Here is a 16,582-nt window from a genome sequence, read left to right as displayed (position 1 = left end):
TGACAAAATCATACAAGGATTTGCAAGCAATATGTTTACCGGCATGATAATGATCGATTTGCAAATTGCTTTTGACACAATTGATCACAAAATTTCCCTTAAAAAATGACTCACCTTCGCCGATTCAGTAATATTTTGGTTTAGATTTACCTAGCAAACCGAATCTTCTTTGTAAACATAAGAAAATTGTCTTTATTGTCTGGAGAATTAACATGTGGAGTCCCGCAAGGCTCCATTCTTGGCCCGTTCATTTTCTTTGTCAGTGATGTGCTTCAGCATAGGCAGTTGGCTGTGACCTTATTTTTTATGCAGATTACTCCTGTCTTGTGTTCAGAAATGGGTAATAGGTTTTATTTCCCATTGTGATTGGTTTGTTGACAACAAGCTAAGCATCCACTTTGAAAAAGATACAACAAAATCTATACCTTTTGGCATAAAATAGACAATAGTCGGCTGTAGAAAACTGGACATAAGAAGAGGTAGCATACAACCAACTTCAGTGACGTATCTAGGCTGTAGTCATAAGAGCTGTCTGGTGAATCCATGGCTACACGATCCTCGGTAAAACAATGGCAGGCTAAGGTTTATTTTACAGAAAGTAAAATTTTCTGGACTTTTCGTAAGTTACAAGCAAACAGTGGCATTACTACGGAGCGGCAAGGGAGGTCATGGCCCGCTCAGAAAAATTTTGGCCCCTTGCTTGCCCCCCTCCCAAGTTTTTACAAAAGCTAATATTAGAAACTTGATGTTTTCTTCTATAGCTGTTCAATCATTATTTGGCTTTGTTAGGGTTGCCCTTCTCTATTTTGCTCAATGCGATTCTTAATTCCATTTAATTAACAAGCAGGGGGCCCTGACACTGGGGTGCGCAGGATAAGTCCAAAGCAAGCTTCTCTGCATCCCATTGAAAACCCTTTCGCTCTAGAACCCAGCGTAGGGAAATACCAACACCATCCCAGTATACCTTGGCAATCTACGATTGAATATTGAAATTCTGAATTCTATGATTGCTTGATCTCATAATCCAAATTTTAAAGAACATTTAATTTTTTACATATGGCAAGCCGAAAAGGTCTATACACATACAACCTATAAGCCTCGGGAAAATGGCGATTTGATTCAACCACCAATATCGCTTACAACCGCTCGCCACTTGATTGGTCATAACCAGTCAGGTAACCATGGTCATAACTGAGGGGTGCGTTTCTATTCGATTGCATCATGTTGTGCAATAGAAGCTTATGAGTCATCAATGTCAAGTAGCTGGTTGGTTCTGTGGCTCGTTTTCGGTTAAATTAATATATCACCCAACATCTATATAATTCAAAGCAAATAGTTTTTTAAGCAAGATATACTATTTGCACCCAATACCTGTGAAATTTCTGGAAGATATTTTGGTTTTATAACTGGTTGGCCAATCCTGTAGGCCCTACTAGCGCCTTTCAAAGTAATGACACCTAAGCCATTTGATCCCTATCAGAAAAGTCTGGAAACTTTGGTGGCAAGGCGCTACTGTCAGTACTGCAGTGATTTATAAAAATAATGGCAGGCAAGTCCAGCCTTAAGAATCCGGGCACAGTTCTTTTCCTCATTTTACCGGTAAGTAGTTTCTCGTGATTTGGATCTGTTATGATTTCCATGGCCAAAACGGGAAATCTCATTTTACATTCCTTAATCTGATAATCTACAAACGCTTTGGCAAAGTAATATTTCAATCCCGTTATTAATGTAATGCTATTCAGGCCACTGCTATTCAGGTCACTAGACATGTATACAAATTTTAAGTTTGATTTCATTTCTTGACAGTTTTCTTTGATAGCACATGTGAATGATTGGGATATGGAAAAATTACACTGACATCAAAATATAGTTCCAATGTTAAAAAAAATTATGTGGAACTCCTAATAATTCGCGTTGTGCTTTTTAATTTTTAATTTCTTTTCTCGAATACTACTACTTCCAATAATCCCCTGTCCTCCCAGAACAATGCTTATGTTATAAAAAAATATCATAAGACTACAAGCCGCAAGAAATTTGCTTTTGAAAACTGACGTTCATGTTTCACATTAGACTTCGCCTAGGTAAGAATTGTATGATCTAGGCCTATCTAATAAATTCTTTTCTTTAAGTGAATTTCTCAGTTCTATGCACCATAGTAGTTTTCAGAATGTAAGTTTTCAAGTTTTCAATTTATTAATTTGTAACTTTTGGGTGATGCGATGGCGTCTGCTTTCCCATGATCTTTTGCATTAATTTTTACATTTATCATTCTATTGTTCAAGGTAGCATATGCATGTCCTGAGGGACAATTTCTACCAAAAAATGGTACCTGCAGACCGTAAGTCTCATTTTACTCAAGTACAAATCTTATAAATTTTGGCTCATTTGAGCTAACTCAAATTGGATCCCTGATTGTGTCACAAAAACCTTTCAGATTTTTTAAATAGGCAGTAACAGCCCGAAACAACAAGGACCATTAAAAAAAAATTTCTGGAAAAATTAAAATTTAAAAGTAAAATTATGTTTATTTATAAATGATCTTTTATATTTGTACTATATTATCAAATAACTAGTATTAAATATACATTTCATTTGATGCCAAATTTATTTTGTTGAATAACAACATCATTATCAATTTCCAAAGGTGTTTTGTGCATATAGAGTTCCTAGAATGTTGTTGTTTCAAATATATTTTACAATTTATAGATGTGATACAAAGTGTATTGGTGGACAGGTTATTGTTGCAAATTGCTCCAAACATGAGAACCTGCGGTGTGAATGCCCGGGTAAAGAATATTTCATTGAGTTGAAACATCAATGTTTTCCCTGCAAGATTACTGGGGATGGAGAGTATTATCGAAGAAACTGCTCCAAATATGAAAATGCAGATGTTTCCAAGTGTCCACTGGTAATGTTCTACTCTCATTGTAGTTTATTATCTATTAGAAAAAAACTTTCTGTAAAATTTGGAAATTTGCACATCCTCCTCTTCTCATGGAACCCATTCTCTAGATTACATCTCATTCTGACAGCCCTGAAGGATTTTTTCAAGCTTGTAATAAATAAAATGTAATTCATAAAAAGAGTTTGAGAACTGTTTTATTCAGTGGCATTAATTCTTTTTTTCAACTTACCTTTGTTGTGAAGCAAAATCTGGTTTTGCAGGGCATGTTTACACTTGATCATTATCAGTGCCACAATTGCTCAAAATGCTCAGCTGGACATAAGGTTGTCTTCAAGTGTGATGGGTCTAGAAATACAGAGTGCAAGGAGATTTCAGGTTGGTATTTAAAATGCCTTATTGTTGAAATGTAATGATAAAATTAGTGAAATGCAATATTTCTAAAGTTGAGTACAAAATTGAAAGTATACATACAGGTATATTCTTTTGTGTGTATAACATGATGTTTCTTAGTTGCAACTTTCCTTTCAAATACAAGCTCATTTACTTGACAGTCATCTGTAATCCTTTGAATCTCATCAGATTTGCTTCCAATTTCTAATTTTTTAACAACATCTTATAACCTGTTTTTCTTCAAAACAAAACTCATCAAACTTGATTTTACTTCTATTACCTCTTAATCTCTCCTTCCTCCTTGTTAGGGCTTAGTGTAAGAATGCATTAATTTTCCTAACTTGAGACAGATGTTACAATGCAAGTTGTAGATCAAAGGTGTTCCCTCAGAAAAAACCTTCCATAGAAATCAGAAAGTCATTTTTGAGGGTACTTTCCCACCACAACAAGAGAGAATTAGGCTGTCGTTGCATAGGTGCAAGTTGCTCAACCTGCCATTAGCGTCTCATTGGAAAAGATTTCTAAGGGAGGTTACAAAAACCCCAAATATAAATGATATTGTGGAGGGAATGGACAAGAAAGTTACAGTTTCTCTCTATAGGCCAATGCACCAGTCCTTCCAAAAAGCATCAAAATGTCAATAGCATAGAATATTCTCAAAAGGTATGAGAATTTTTTATGATGCTGACAAAAAGAGATTAAAACTGTTAGGGTTATACCAAAGAAAGTAAATTCTCTTTTTATGAATCAAAATGATAATTAATCTTAATAAGGCTTTGCCAAGCAAAAAAGGTCCATTGTATGTCAAGCCAATAAATACCCCTAGGTCAACCAGTAAAATTGCTACCAAGGCGCACACCTACCCTAGTATTCTAAACCAATGAGCCCCAGGAGGACCCCGGAGGACTCCACAGCATTTCACATATTCTTGTGGAATGGGTACAAGTAAAACATCAAGAAGCATGTCACAAAAGACCATAATGAACAGCAATCGGATACCAACTTAGAGTGAAGCAAATAAAGGATAAACACCCTTGTGAAATTAACCTCTTTCATGAAATGCAGCTTATTTTTTTTCTGTTCACCAGAAAAACAGTTTTCTTTGAATTTTTGTTTACGTTAGAGCCTGGAAGCCTGTCAAAAGGAGAAATTGCAGGTGCAGTTTTGGGACCATTGCTGCTATTGGTGTCTATTGTTATTGCAATATTGCTCTGTAGAAGAAAACATGCTCACCGAAGCTCTGTAGAAGGAAATGCCAAAGTGAATGGTCTAAGTTCAGTAGCAATTGATAATAAAGGTATGCATTTGTTGTTTTGCATTGTGTCTTTGAGTTTATAACATAAGGCATCAAAGCAAAGTTGCTTTGTTAACCATTCCAAGACAGGTCATCTTGATCTTCCATGAATGTGTATTTTTAAAAAGAAAAGGATTTGGAAGCAAAAGACCATAAAGAATTTGCAACCAGTTGAGAAAATTTGAAATAAGTTATTTCCTGCCCAGCAACTCCTTAAGGGTTTTCCATAGAGATAGCAGGGTGTTTGGTTCATACTCTACTTTCCTGACATGTTTGTTTTGAGGGTGTACTGAATATTCAGTAGGCTTGATTATCTGGTTAGTATTGCCAATTTATGAATCTTCTCAAAATGTAATTTATGAAGTAACACAAACAATTTAAAGGGCCGTCAATCAGAATGATATTAAATGTTATTTGAAAAGATACAAAAATAGTTGCTCATTTGTTCATGTAAATAGTTGCTCATTTAAATGTATGCCCTTATTCTATGTTAGGTCCTCTCATAATTCCAGAATCACATTAATGGCAAAGTAATTATAAAATCATACTAAGTCCCTGCAAAGTATCAGACTTTAATTTTAAAACCTAGAATTAACACAATTATCCTAGTTGGAAATTCCAAGCTTTTACCTTTATTATACTAGGATTTTTTAAAAGAGGATCTTGGCTTCAAATTGTATATTATTTGCTTTCCTTCTTTTAATTTTAAAATTTAACAAATGCCTTGAAAATTAAAGGAAATGTGCATCCTGCTAGTTCATTGTGTATTACATCTTGGAGTAACATTTTTCACAAAGGTATGACATGTGGACCATCTATTTTATAAAGAATGTCTAAGATTGGGAACAGAAGGTATTTGTCAGGTTTCACTTTCAACTATCCAGGGAAATCAGGTCCTGGCTCCATTTTAGAACCATTGATCAAATAAAGCCGCCCGAGTTTTTATGGTCATGCATAAGCAGCAAGATTGACAAAGGCTGAAAATCTATTCAAAATTCTTCTTTTCTGAATGCCTATTTTCCTTTTGCTTCTCATTTGCCATCACCTTAAAACGTTGTTTCTCTTTTTGTAGATGTAGAGAAAGTGAGTGATGATGTTGTCTGTGATCTAAAAAAGCCAGGTAAGAAATAAATTAGAGTATGATAATTATAGTGCAGCAAATCACATCTAAAAGTATTAAAACAAATTAAACAGAGCCATAAGTATCGACCAAAATACAATATCTTGTTGCTGAAAAAATAATAAACTATTAGTTATAGTAACTAAGACTGTTTCCTTTGATTATCAGTCTAAATAACATCTATTTCATGACCTCAGACGTTTGAAGAGGGAAACAGAATAGTATGCACATCCAACTGATGCAGCCCCTCTCCCTTCCTAATCAGACAAATTTTATCACATTTCAGGCTAGCCCCCTCCCCTCCTAATCATTTTGTCGCATTTCAGGCTCCATTGGGGCAATTCTATTTCACAATAATATTTGAATGTTACTTGAATTATTAAAGAAGCACAATGAGTATATCACTCTTTCCAAACACCGTACAAGATTTCTTAGAACAACTGAGTTTTTAAGGATTTTTAAGGATTTTTCTCTTGAAAAATATAAACAGATAAATTAATAGAGAGAAATAGAGAAGATTAAAAAAGTAAAGAGAATAGGGAGATAAGGAGACAAGAAATAGAGAGAACGAGACAAGCACTCAATTCGATATCAGCTATTGAGAATGATTTAATTAAGACATTGAAGTAACGATTTGGGCATGATTGTAAAATCATAAAGATAAATGATCAATTTAGAAGTGTATGCAGAAATTGGGAGAATGGACTTCAGGCCTGGCCGTTTGTATTTTTATAGGTGAGCTGTGAATCGCTCTCCTCATTTGCTGAGGCGATCTAAATCAGTAACACATAGAATGTAATTTAAAGACAATCGACAGATGACTTAATAAGCCCCTTTAGTATCTGTCGGTTGCCTTAATGTAATTGCCTCAGTCAGGAGTGTTATGTTTTACTTCTTTCAATTTGTATTTGCTTTAACCGTGACTTAGGCACCCCCTTTACTTGAAGTATTTGAAAGAACAGACTCTCTCCGTTTTATGTAAAGCTGGCACAACACAAATGCAAGTATATTGTAGTATATTGAAATACTGATTTGTCTAAAAATCTTTTAATATAAGTCAGATCAGTTTTTGTCTGTTAAGGCGCTTTTAGATTTTCTCTTTCAAGGTTGAAATTTCGTTTTTCTTCTTATGCAGAGGAATCAAATCACAGGCAAACGAAAGCGGATTACCACAGAGCTTGTTGTAAGTTTATTTCTGGGAGTGTTGTCTTCTACAAATTTTACTCTCATCCTACCATCATCTTCATCTTATACAGTGATTTATACTGTACATTATATCTGAAAATTTAACTGTTAGCTATCACAAATTTCAGCTTTGGTTCTTACGATTTCGTTTATGTTTTCACTTAAAACTGTTTCCTCTTTGTTAATTTCAACTTTTTTTATCCCAGCGCAAATATCACAAAATGGAGTAGTGAACCCTCTTACTGACCAAAGTGAGTACTTGATGTTTGCTGTATGCTTGTCAATGACAGCGATTCATCAGCTCCATTAAGGATTGCATAAGCCAATCATTTACATAATCATTTAGATCAATCCATATACATCATTCATTTTAAAACATAATTTGGCAAACTTTCGACAGGTTTTTATAAGATTTTTCCATATAAGTGTGACCACAACCCTTTGAATTTTACTCCAACTTGGTCACAACTCAGAATTGATTCGTCATTGAATTGTACTTTAGTTACACAAGGATTTGATTTTTGTACAAGAAGTTAACAAACATTCCTGAAAACGTCGATTCAGAATAAGTTGTTTAAGCAACAAAGAGAAAAATATAAATGTTTTCTAACATAGGTGTGGTCCTTGTTCTTATCGATGTTTTATCATTCTTCAATTTTTTTTCAGTTGATGGACCTGCAACATTGCAAGGTATCTTTTAATGCTATATTAAATTCCCCTTTTGATGCTATTTATCTAAAAGTTATGAAATATTTGATTTAAGGAGTCATCAACTATCAATGCGAGTCAGCTTCAAATTCACACTTTTCCTATTCAACTGCGTTTTATCATTTAAAACGGTGGGTTGAAAAACGTATATAGACTAAGAGCAATCACCTTCTCATCGTTACTTATCATTTTCCTGTTCATTTGATTACCTCTGTTTTGGGATGATTCAAGTTTGGGATGGAACAATCCAATAGATTTGTGTTTTAAAGTCTCTTTTATATTTGTTACATGAACAAACACTATCAGAGTTTTAATTGCTTGAAAGAATGAACCTCACGCGCCAACATCGGATTAAAATGAAAAAAAAAACAGATAAAAAGTTTCCTTACTCAAAACTTCTGAATAGATATCTAGCAATATTTATTTGTTTCTTTCTTGCTTTGTTTTTTCGTTATTTTTCTTTTCCTTATTTATGATTAACATCAGTTCAATATATACGTTTTGATAAGTCTTGAGAAGCGAATGCATTTAAGCCATATGTTGAATTCGCTTCCCAGGCTTAAAAGTTCCTTATTCTTATTCATTAGAAGCTATTTCTGATACAGAGGACAGAATTTAAAATCTGTTCTTCTGAATTTGAAATCTGCTCTACTGGATTTGAAATCTGTTCTACTGGATTTGAAATCTGTTCTACTGAATTTGAAATCTGTTCTATTCTAGTTGAAAGTTTCAGTTGGAGTGCAACTACAATCGAGGAACTGGAATATGCAGATTTAGACCAATTGGCCATGATTCTAAACATCAAAGTCAATAATGACTGGCATAATGTTGCTTGTGGGCTTGGGTTCAGTGTGAACGAAATTTTTTTTCTGGAGAGCCAAAGTTACCCTGCTTTTGCAATGCTCAAACAGTATCGTGGCTTCAAAAATGCCTCTGTTCCTGCATTGTACGAGGTCTTAAAAGAGAAAAAAAGATATGATGGGGCCAAAATTCTTGAGAAGTACAAAATCCGAGCCTCTACCTGATTATTCATGATTCATGCGTATCGTAACCCAACGGTAACCTGTTGGGGAAGTGAAAGAACATAACATGGCACGAACTGAATACATACAATTGCTGCCAAAAGTGTTGAAACGCTATCGTTAGTTTTCAAGGGCAAATTCAGCCATCCCTTCCCCCTTTGAGCAAGGTTCGTTTACTACAAAACGATATGGAGTTTAGAAAGTTCGTTTTCCCTATGACTTGTATGATATTGTAAAAGGGGGTGCGGAAGTATTCGGAAAAGATTTTAAAAATATATAAACACATCATACACTGTCAATTGTTCCAAGTACTTTTGGCAGGCATTGTATCATAACGGGAAGAAATCAAGTTTAGTAAAATTTCACACACTGGAAATATTATGCAGCGTTTAGTACTACTTATTTATGGTAGTGGTTTTTTTGAGTTAAACGTAATAACAGTTTGATTTAAATTAGTCATTGAGACCAGAAGTTAATGGATGACATTTTGAAAAGCAGGGCTTTATTCTCCCCGTGGCCCTATGGCCACTGCTCACTGGAAATCACATGAAAATAATTTTTCTCGCGGGAAATCTCCAGTCATGAATTAAGAGTTCACCATTGTTTCTGTTTCATTTTGCTCCAAAATTCTATGATAGTTTAGATATGATAGTTAAGCAGTTGCCAGGGGATACAAATAGTGGAGTGTTAACGGAGAACGGTGATAAATGTACAAAACAAAAGTCCCTAAGAAAGAAATCGATAGAACCCAAGTTGTCACAGTACGTGCAAAAACACGATGTTTAGGTGATCGTTATAGTTAGGTGAGGGTTAGGCTTTTTGCTGTGCATATTAGGCCACTTGACACATCTTCAGCTTGTTGACTAGACTGATGGATTTGGGTGTCATCTCCTTCTTTGACCTCATTCTTGTGTACGATCATGTTTGAATACACTTTTATAACTGGATCTCACATCAAATGACCAACTTTGAAATTTATCCCCACGTTTTTGATAATAATTGGTTTCACAGGCTCGGTTTATATGCTCTCAAGAGTAAAAGGTTGTTGCTTTCAACGTCATTTTTTTCGATGATTTTCTACAACTAATTTGATAGCGTAGAATTGTTCAGGGGTAAAAACTGTTGTTATCGCTGGTCAAATTCTAAAAATCTTTAAAGTTTTTGTCGGACTTTGTTGATAATTTTGTAGCATTTAATATTCTTTGACTCTTCATATTTTTTAATGTAAGTAACAGTTTTGAACAACAAAATGTATCGAGGAACTGTAGTAAAGACAGCATCCACTGGCACTGCCGGCACACAGATCTGCCAGTAGTGTACAGCTCTGTACAACACTGCTTAGCCACATATATATACGGGGTTAAAGTCGTGCATAGGAGAGATCAAAGATGTGGGTGGAAAAGGATACTTCACTAACTACTCATATGTTGAAATCATGAGAAATATTGTGTGAACGATACAACATGTGAATTGTCTTCATTAATCCCACCCAACCCGCAACCCATCGCAGCCCCCTATTTTGATCTGTTTCAATGTTCTACCTTCTTTAGGCAAGGCTTCGAGCTAGTTTTGAATGGCCGGAGGGTTGCAATAAAATTCAATGCTACCTGGGGTATCGTTATTGTAAAGTGGTTGTATTCTATACCTCTGTTGTAATTTTAGTATTGCCGTAAATTTTCATGAGGACATAGAAAAGTATTTATCAAAGTTCATTTTTTCCTTTATGTCAAACCCTATTCGTAGTTTAATGCAGAAATTTTAAAATGAAAAAAATCGTTGTTTTATAATATAATATCATTGATTAATTTGAACATAGTTAAATATGCTTTTGCAGCATCTCATTTCTAACTAAAATTTATAAAGCCAATTAACATATATTGATATAATACATGTTTTATTTCTTACACGGAATATTTTTCTCTTCGCAGAGTTTATTTAAGATTCCATAGAAATTAAGGCCCTTCTGAAATTGCAATTTTCTTTGTTTTACGAGTTTTCTCTATTAGTTTGATTCAGATTGAGAACTTTGCCACTATTTTTGTTAGTTGGTAGTGCAGGGGAAAAGCTCAAGTGACTATAGCTAAGCCCTAACACGGGAAAGGAAGGAGGGAGTATAGTAGTGTATAGCAGGGAGCCATCTGTGGTAGTTTAAACCTAAAGCTCCTGCACAGCGCCGCGCGGAGGTTGAGATTGCTCCGCAGCGGCTAAGCGAAAAATTAAAGATATAAAATTAATTGACTTTTTAAATTATTATTTTTTGTGTTCGTTTATTAATATATATATATTTACAGTTTTTGACAATTCTCTTTAAACTTTTTCCATTTCTCGAAAAATCTTTTGACTCCTTAGTTTTTTCTCATTTTCAAGAAACTTTGCTATTATTTTCGAAATGGGTAATTTTCTATTTGGAACAAAAGTGGTTAAACATGCTCTAAGTGATGAAGAAATTGACTACCAAAAAGAAACAGACATGGCGAAAGAAAAACTTTTAACAAGATTTACGCTACAGCAAGATTTGCCAGATATACTACAATTAAAGTTAAATAAGTTGTTACATGTAACAAAGATAAACGAATTAATAAGAGACAATCATGAAGTTCTAAATCAAGTTGATCAATACGGTAATACTATACTACATAGGATAATTTCAAATATTGATGAGGATGATATTTTTGTATGGTTAAATCATAAATGGTTACTAAATTGTATTATAAAAAAGGGAGCAAATGTAAATGCTGAAAATATAAGTTGTGAGACACCGGTAAAGGTGCTTCAAGATATGGGAAGTATAAAGCTGTTCAATTATTGATTGAAAATAAATGCGATTTGAATAGAAAAAATTATCAAAGTAATTCAGCACTACAAATTGCTGTAATATATGGAGATTATCATACAGTTTCTTTATTGCATGGCTATGGGGATTCGATTTTAGATGAAAGTTTAAAAAACAACGGAGTGACTGTTTTAGAGTTGTTGACCAAAAATATAGTTGTTGACTAAAAAAGCTAAACTAATTGATGTATTAAAAACACCAGTAAAACTTTACAATGAACGAAGATATTCAAAAAATCCATAATGGAAAAACTTACGAAAAACTATACTAATTTATCAATCTAATAACGTGTAAAAGTTAGATGTCAAAAAGCGGATCGACATATACAATTCTAGAACGGATTTCTATCAAGTGTGGGACTAGGTGTAAAATTTCCTTTTGGTTTGCCTGTTTTGTTTGGCTTTGAGGGATTTGTAGGTTGCACCTCTCTCAATACTCCATACTGCATACTCCAGTGACGCCCTTATTGGTTTCATAGTTTGAGAATCGTTTTCATAATTTGCGAGTAAGTCACTCAGAACAAAAGAGGCGAAGTTAACTATATCGAAGATGAAGCTGTTAATGGTGTAAATGATTAACATTTTCTTATTATTATGAAGAACATTATGTTTTTGAATAGTAAATTCATTAATTAGAGCTGGAATAACAGAAGTTAATTTGTCTATAAAATCGTTAAAAGTGGTGTTATTAAACGCTTCCGCAAATTGGAAGTACGGTAGGTGTGGGTTTTGTGGGGGGTGATGGAGTCAGGCACCGCGCAGCCATTGGGCTAGCAGGGGCTATAGCCCCTCCACTTTTTTGCAATAAAAGGTTAGAAAATATTTTGGACAATTTACTCCAACTATGCTCTAGCGCAAAATTGGATAGAATATCCCAAAGAAACAGCAGTTCTTCTTCACTGGAGAACCCATTTTGTTCAATTTCTGGGTGTTTTTCTTGTTATTTTATTATCCCCAAGCTAATTTTATCTATCTTTATAGCTATTGATATCTTCTCTGAACCAGACTGTTTACACTCTATTTTTATAAGAACCAGTAAATTTAAGTTCAGGCTGACTGTTCTTAATATTTTCGAAAATCTGAGGCTGGATTGTTCTTATTTTGTTCTTAAATCAAGAGGGTGTAAGCAGTGGTATTGCTAGCTTTTTCGCTCTAAGGAGGTGTTCAGGCCCCATTTGCCAACAAAGTGAGTGAGACAGCCTTAATTTGCTGACAATTTGAATATTCACCGAAAAAGCACCCAGACATCGCTAAAAATCCTCGATTTTGAGAAAAAAACGTTGTTCACAATTGCATTTTGCAGAAGCTCAGCCTCAGCTTGTTCTTAATTTGTTCTTAACTTTTGACCAGTTTTGAGGCTCGTGTTCTTATAAAATTGTTCTTATAAAAAAAGAGTGTATAAAACTTCAGTAGAAATAGGCAAGTATTATCTAAAAGAGGGGTTTCCGGCGTTTTAGAGGGCGCGGCCTCAAAAAATTTTCGGTCACGCCTTTTCAGCCCTTCCCGTATTTGGACTGGTGCGCGGTCCCTGGATGGAGTTACTGATGGTTCTCGTTGTTCGTTGCTTTCTCGAGTTTCGGGTGCAGGTGCAGTTTGTAATGGTTGAGATTCCGGTACAGGTGCAGGTTGTGCAGATTGTTGTGTTTTAGATGCGGGAGAGGTTGATCTTGCTTTGGTGTTTACTGTGCGGAATGTTGGTGGTTAAGGAAAATCAGGTTCTAGAATTGCTTATATTCTCATGAATTCTCGTTGTCTTTCCCATCACTGAGGGGTGGTTCCGCTGCCGACTTTTTACTAGGGAAAGCTTCAGTCTTATCACCAGTTTTCAGTTTCCTCGCCATCGTAGTATTGGCTCAAGGCTCGTTTAGTTGGACGTCCAAAAAATGAAAAAAATGTCAAATAATTTACGAAAAAATTAAAAGAATTAATGATTAAAAAAATGAAATAAACAGTAGAAAATAGATAAATAATATATTTAGTACTTACGGTCGTAGAAGTCTCTTAGAAGTTAGCTTAATCAATGGTTGATTGTCTTCTTCGTCAGTGAAAGCGTTATCAATCATTTGTCCACAACACTGACGGTGGTAGTGGTTTTTGTCAATGTGATTTTGTTAATCATTGCTTCAGCCATTATTTTGTAAAAAATGTATCTTTATGAGCGATAACTTTTCGATAGCTAATAGTTTGATGATTGACGAACTTTTGGAAATTGAGCTTATTTTTTGGGAAAAGTCTAGATAATAATAAAATATATGTTTTCATTCATTTGATTGGTTACCCGCTAATCGTATTGGTTAAAGGTTAGTCTCTGTTGACCAAAGGTTAGCGTCTATTGTTAAAGAATGTTTGATTAAAGACTAAGTGATGAAAATAACCGAATTCGATATTTTTGTTATTTTGAATTATTGCCATTTGAATGGAAACTACCAAAAGCTTCCATTTTTTACTTTGAATTAGACTTTGTAATTTTTTTTATTAAAACTACAAGTTAATTGAAGCAACTATTTTTTATTAGTAGCTTGTACATTTTTCTATTGGTAGCTACCATTTTACACTTCTACACGTTCATTTGCAATTCTAGACTTAGTCATTTTTCTCTTAACAGCTACTGATTTTTCTAAAAATAAAATGGAATTTGATCTTGGACTTTGATATTATAAATTTGAATACAATAAAGACATTTTTTCTGCAATAGTATAAAAGGCGAAGGTTAAGACCGTTTGCTGAAAATTTTTGGAGTTGGATTGTCGCTGACAAAGACGAAAGACGTGCGAAAGATAAAGACGAAAGACGTGCGAAAGATAAAGACGAAAGACGTGCGAAAGATAAAGACGAAAGACTTGCAAAAGATAAAGACGAAAGACGTGCGAAAGATAAAGACGAAAGACGTGTGAAAGATAAAGACGAAAGACTTGCGAAAGATAGAGGCGAAAGACTTGCGAAAGATAAAGACGAAAGACGTGCGAAAGATAGAGGCGAAGGGCTTGCGAAAGATAAAGACGAAAGACGTGCGAAAGATAAAGACGAAAGACGTGCGAAAGATAAAGACAAAAGACTTGCGAAAGATAAAGACGAAAGACGTGCGAATGATAGAGGCGAAGGGCTTGCGAAAGATAAAGACGAAAGACGTGCGAAAGATAAAGACAAAAGACTTGCGAAAGATAAAGACGAAAGACGTGCGAAAGATAGAGGCGAAAGACGTGCGAAAGATAAAGACTCATCTCAAAGGTACACGGATATGGTTTTTTGCACATTGTGTTCTTTAGAATTTTCTAATAAAGATGCATTTTCGGATCATGTAAAGGAAAATCACTTTCCTTGCGATGAATGTTCTAGTGTTCTTAAAACTCAAAATACGTTTAGAAAACACAAAAGGGTGTATCATAAAGAGGAAAGAAACTTTTAATGTAAATACTGTGATAAACCATATGTTACAGTTCATTCTCTAGCCTTGCATAGATCGGTATATCACAATAACAGCGAAGAACACATTTGCGATTCTTGTGGAAAAGTTTTTTATAAAATTTCTCACTTAAGGAAACATAAGACAAAGGTTCACAGCAATCCGCTTAAATGTGGTATGTGTGATAAAGAATATAAATCAAAATACAAACTTCGAAGCCACGTGGCTAAGGATCATTCTGAAAACGTATCATAAATATCTGCTAAAAGAGCATGAACGTTTGGGATTTCAAATCGAAGCTATACCTACTCAATGCTCTGTTCGCATTGAAATATTTGTACGAACCGTAGATTCAAGATATTAATCTAATTTGTGAAGAACATTTGTTTATTAACGCTGTGAATAAAGAACTTCGATTGATTGATTTGTGTGATGAAGATGATGATGATTTAATTGGTAGAGGAAAAAGAAAAAAAATCAACCATCGTGAAATCGACGAAGATGAACAATAGGAAATATAAACAAATGCTGTAAAAAAGTTATAGTCGAGTGGCAAAATCTCGTTAAGCAAGCTTATTTGGATAATGCATCAGAAATTATGTTACATTCTATGAAAGGAGAGAAGGGTGATATTTTATAGTACATAGAAAAAGTCTCTCAATTACATTTATAACGCTGCTGTACATTAAATGCCGTATAAAATCGGCATTGTTTTTGGTTTTATGTTATTGGATACGGAAAAGACTACTGTAAAACATTGGTATGTTGATGAACATTTAGCAAGAACTCCACAATATAAAGTATATTACATCAAGTACCGAATTTGTATACAAACAAAAACAAAAACGATGCAAATGATGTTATAGAGCAGTTATACAAACAAAATTATTCCGATCTTGTGCGAAGAACTTTTTCATCTTATCATGTACACATATTAAGAATTACTAATATGAAAGTTACCATTTTTAAAATAAACGATGACAAAATGGATGATATTGGTGGTAAAAGTGATGAGGAAAGTTCTGATGACAGTGATGAGAAAAGTGATGGTGAATTTGAAGATAGTTTTAGTCCAGAAAGTGGGTTTATTTTATCTGAAGCAAAAGACGAACAGATAGATGAATCTGGAAGTAGTACAGAGGATGAAGATTTGGATGATGTTATCAAAAATGTTGATTTAAAAAATAAATCAATTTTTAAAGAAAAAGAGACTGAAAAAGAATTGACTAAGATACGTAATTTTTTAAAGGCTGCTTTACGGATGAATATAATTTTTAAAGGATTGAAAAAAGAATTTATCTGGTGAAGAGATTATAAATGAAAATAAATGTTTTTTTCGAATGATTGCTCTGTCTTCATTGCTACTTGATAAAAAATCACACTTAAAGATTTGGTTAGGAGAAAGATTGATAAAGAACAAACATAAAATTTAATTGAGAATAAAACTGCAGAACTATTTACAATGTTTGCTGATATTTACAAATTCTTACTTTTCAGGGCGTTTCGGTAAAGATTATGCCCGCGATGGAATTTTTATATAAGTGTAAAATTATGGTCTTCATCCCGAAAGTGACAAAAGAAGGAAAAGTTAAGTTGACTTTGTTAGCAAAATCATCAAGTCGGCTTGTTTTTGAAAAGAAAATGAACGTAAATCTGATGTTATTTAACAATCACTACTATCTGGTTTTGAAAAAAAGAGTTTTAATGGATAAATTGAGTTGTC

At 34.1% G+C, this 16,582-nt stretch overlaps 2 protein-coding genes across 2 annotated transcripts; both read left to right on the top strand.

The window, feature by feature from the left end:
* The first annotated feature begins 1,237 nt into the window (after window positions 1-1,237).
* Window positions 1,238-12,221, top strand: LOC135687941 (uncharacterized). The gene is made up of 10 exons (XM_089115692.1): window positions 1,238-1,599; window positions 2,283-2,338; window positions 2,707-2,908; window positions 3,166-3,280; window positions 4,419-4,592; window positions 5,662-5,709; window positions 6,845-6,892; window positions 7,101-7,145; window positions 7,561-7,584; window positions 8,323-12,221. The coding sequence occupies exons 1-10, from the start codon at window positions 1,543-1,545 to the stop codon at window positions 8,625-8,627; spliced, it is 1,074 nt and encodes a 357-aa protein (XP_088971818.1). The 5' UTR covers window positions 1,238-1,542; the 3' UTR covers window positions 8,628-12,221.
* A 779-nt stretch (window positions 12,222-13,000) lies between these two features.
* Window positions 13,001-16,187, top strand: LOC135688369 (uncharacterized). The gene is made up of 2 exons (XM_089115775.1): window positions 13,001-13,069; window positions 14,152-16,187. Exons 1-2 carry the CDS (start codon window positions 13,001-13,003, stop codon window positions 14,860-14,862), a joined length of 780 nt encoding a protein of 259 aa, XP_088971901.1. The 3' UTR covers window positions 14,863-16,187.
* Window positions 16,188-16,582: the final 395 nt, after the last annotated feature.

Source organism: Rhopilema esculentum, unplaced genomic scaffold (genome assembly GCF_057945365.1).
Source record: "Rhopilema esculentum isolate cy_ngs unplaced genomic scaffold, ASM5794536v1 HiC_scaffold_36, whole genome shotgun sequence".
Lineage (NCBI taxonomy): Eukaryota > Metazoa > Cnidaria > Scyphozoa > Rhizostomeae > Rhizostomatidae > Rhopilema > Rhopilema esculentum.
Note: the sequence above shows the minus strand (reverse complement) of the source record. Positions and strands in the feature narration are given on the sequence as shown.

Excerpts from the sequence above, each read along its gene's own strand:
- LOC135687941 (XM_089115692.1), top strand. The coding sequence starts at position 1,543 with ATGGCAGGCAAGTCCAGCCTTAAGAATCCGGGCACAGTTCTTTTCCTC. Across the intron at positions 1,600-2,282 it reads TTCTTTTCCTCATTTTACCG|GTAGCATATGCATGTCCTGA; the intron begins GTAAGTAGTTTC and ends CTATTGTTCAAG. Across the intron at positions 7,585-8,322 it reads TGGACCTGCAACATTGCAAG|TTGAAAGTTTCAGTTGGAGT; the intron begins GTATCTTTTAAT and ends GTTCTATTCTAG.
- LOC135688369 (XM_089115775.1), top strand. The coding sequence starts at position 13,001 with ATGGTTCTCGTTGTTCGTTGCTTTCTCGAGTTTCGGGTGCAGGTGCAG. Across the intron at positions 13,070-14,151 it reads TTGTAATGGTTGAGATTCCG|TATAAAAGGCGAAGGTTAAG; the intron begins GTACAGGTGCAG and ends TTTCTGCAATAG.